The 3,395-nt window shown below is 40.5% G+C and overlaps 1 protein-coding gene across 1 annotated transcript in view; it reads left to right on the top strand.

Annotated features, from left to right (window-relative positions):
- Window positions 1-480: 480 nt before the first annotated feature.
- The window catches only part of LOC131987140 (protein turtle homolog B-like), a 175,897-nt gene continuing 172,982 nt past the window's right edge, over window positions 481-3,395 (top strand). Inside the window, exon 1 of the mRNA XM_059352310.1 lies at window positions 481-806. Within this exon, the coding sequence (XP_059208293.1) occupies window positions 743-806 (64 nt within the window). The 5' untranslated portion in view covers window positions 481-742. The remainder of the gene's footprint in view (window positions 807-3,395) is intronic.

The following is a 3,395-nucleotide window of genomic DNA, read 5'->3' as shown; positions in this document are numbered from 1 at the left end:
ATAGAATGTGATTTTTAATCTTTTTTTAACTTTCAAAACACTATCATGCGCAATAAAGAATTTTAAATGTTGCAAATGTGAACAAAGGTTGCGAACATAACATATAAGAGGGTTACATCCAGTTCTATCATTTTATACTAAATATATTTGACTTGAAAATATACTTCATAGTCTCCAGTTTTACTTGGTATATCATCATCAAACTGAAACTGGCCTAATGGAGTTTACAGCCAGAACTTTAGAGGTAAATTTACAGTAGGGCTCCACGCTGCTTTGTTTTCTAGTCTGGATGTCATGAAGAAGTCATGATTTGGTGCTCTTGGAGGCTTCTTTTAACACAAGCTTGTAATCTCCGAGTGTTCCCATCATCCTTAAACGCCACATTCCAGCTGGGAGACCGACAGCTCAGCCGACCAATCAGCGGCCGGCTTCCCTCCCACGCCCATCAATGAAAGGAGCGCGGAGGCGGGGCCGCGGTTATCTAGCAGCTCGGCTTGGTTTCACTGCGTCGTCTGCTCTCGTCCCATTGGCGCAGGTGATCCGTCTCAGGATGCGAGAGGAGAGCGGAGGAGAGGGGCAGAGAGAGGGGAAAGCGCCGATGGAAAAGTGTCCAGGGCTCGGTTAACAAGAAGACAGGATACCGGCCCGCTTCAGCTCGTCCTGGGACACTCGGCGATGAGAGATTCACCGAAAGGGGCACTTTGAGATATGATGAGGTTTATTTCTGGTCGGCAATAGTACTATGATTTGGTATGTGGCCACTTTGATAGCAAGTGTATTCAGCACCCGAGGAACGGCCGCTCAAGGTGAGTCGAAGTGCACAATCTGCATCCTTATTGCTTTTTTTAAGTTTTAACTTCGCTTTTATTCCTTTTTTAAAAAAAGGGGAAAGGCGTCTTCCCGCTTGTCTGTCTGCTAACTTTAAATGTGTCGCTTGCATGTTGAAAATGTCACACTTTACGTCATGAAGTTCATACGTGGGTTCGATCCCCGCACCTGAGTGGAGCCGGGCCGGCAAATGAGGAGGGAAACGCCGGTAAATGAACAGTAACATAGCTTTAAGGAGCTCATTTTTGCTTTTAAAAAAAAGGATAAAATGCATCATGAAGATGCGTGTTTAAAGGCACTGTTGGAGTTGTGACGTTTTCATGTGCACGGTGAGAGGTTTTGCAGTGGGTTGACATGTTCCTACACGGTGGTGTAGTGGTTTGCTCTCTCGCTTCACATCAAGAAGGTTGCCGGTTCGATTCCCGCCTGCTTACCTGCTTCTGTGTGGGGTTTGCATGTTCTCCCTGGGTACTCCAGCTTCCTCCCACAGTCCAAAATCATGCACTTAGGTTTAACCCTCTAGAGTCCATGAAAGCACCTGCACATGACTTCTTCATACTTCTACATAAAAATGTAAAAATGAAGCAACGTTGAGTCTTGCCATCAGCTTCCCTCTAAAGTTCTGTCTTGAAACTCCACCCCAGAATTTTTTTGATTATTTTGGCCAAAAAAACCCAGATATAATGTCAAATATATTTGGTATAAAAGTATAGAACAAGAGATCATCCTCATTTTACCTGTTATATGCAATATTTGCAACCTGTATTCATATTTGCAACATTTAAATTCTGTGTATTGAAATATAATTTTCACGATCAGATTTTGCGTTCCTTTTGGGTTCAACATTTTTATCAAGTAAGTCAAAGTAAAAAAAATTAATCATCAGGACATATAGGTGAGGTAATGCTGAAAAAATGGCATGGTGAAGATTTTTTAACAGATTTTTTTAAAGGGACTTTATAGCCAAAGATTTCAGAGGGTTAATTGGTGACTCTAGATTGCCCATAGGAGTGTATGAGAGCATGATTTTATGCTTGTGATAGTCTGGAGACCTGTCCAGGGTGTACCCCGCCTCTCGCCCAATGTCGACCCGAGTGCGGATAAGCGGTTAAGGATAATGGATGGATGATAATGGATGGATGTTCCTCCATAGATGTGTGTGTGTGTGTTTGCTCTCCTGGAGCTCCAGGACATGTTTTGCAGGGAGCTGCTGCTTACACTGAGCTGCACACCGGCTGCCAGCGTTTCGTGAAATGTGGAGGCAAATGTGATTAGCATGGTGCGCTGGTGTAGATGTCATTAAAATGCTATGAGTGGATTAACCTCTTCCTAGGGAGCTTTTCCTGCTCAATGTGTGTGTGTGTGTGTGTGTGTGTGTGAGTGTGACCGGCTCTGTCCGTTAGAGGGAGTGCTTTCTGATTCAGCACCGCAGTAATAAGGTGAATTACAGTTCTCACACAGCAACTGGGATGCAACTTTGATCACATGAGGACTTCATGTGAGCTTTAGGCAGTTTTTTTCTAAATGTGCATGAGACATGATGGCTTCACTGGCTGTGAGACCGCTTTCTCTTTTCCTTTATTTATCTTTTATTTATTTTTTGGTATCTGTTTGTATGTTATGCTATGGTGTTTGTATGTTGTGTATGGACTCTTAATTTTACTGTACAAGTGTTGCGTCATGTCTTGTTATACATGTTTGTTAGCATTTTTGATTGTATATGTGTTGTGACTGTATTGACGGTTGTTGTTGTTGGTAAGATTAAGATTCATTGCTTTTATTAAGCTCACAATAGGGAAATTCAAACTCTGCATTTAACCCATCCTTTTTTACACACAAGTTGTTTTTTGTTGTTGTTTTTTGTTGTTGTTGTTGTTGTTTTGTTGATGATCTTGGAATACAAAATGTCCATTCATTTTTTATTTAATCCAGGAAGAATAGCTATGCTAATGTGCTGGTGCTAATGGAGATCCATTAAAAAATAAAATAAAAGAAATGGCTTATAGATCTGCCAATCAAAACCACCTGCATGTGACCTCCGACCTCCCTGTATAAAAATGAGTGCTTTTTGATCATTTGTGCTATAAAAATGACCTAATATATCACAAATAAAGTGATGAGCCATGAACAATTAATCAACTAGGGTGGGATAAAATAGTGAAACAGAAATATATACAGTCATGGAAAAACATATTTTAATTAATACTTGTTTTCTCTAATATCTTGTTCATTTTAATGCCTGGTACAACTAAAAATAGCTAAGAGCCATTTTCCATGGTTTTCTTAATAATGATTTTGGTTATTACCAAGAAAACCATGGAAAATGTCTAGATATCAGCTCTTGAATTAAACTCTTATGAGCTATTTTTATATTTGTCCAAACAAATGAACCTTTAGTTGGCATTGAAATGAACAAGAAATTGACTCTAAATTGACCGTAGGAGTGTATGAGAGCGTGGTTGTCTGTCTCTATGTGTCAGCCCTTGTGAGTTATTCTGGAGGTGTGGGGATACCTCGACTCACTATCAATGACATCATCCTCTAGTCAGTCTGACAGCGAGTATTGT

This window comes from Centropristis striata, chromosome 15, assembly GCF_030273125.1.
Source record: "Centropristis striata isolate RG_2023a ecotype Rhode Island chromosome 15, C.striata_1.0, whole genome shotgun sequence".
NCBI lineage: Eukaryota > Metazoa > Chordata > Actinopteri > Perciformes > Serranidae > Centropristis > Centropristis striata.
The sequence above is the reverse complement of the archived record's forward strand: the minus strand, read 5'-3'. Positions and strand labels throughout refer to the sequence as shown.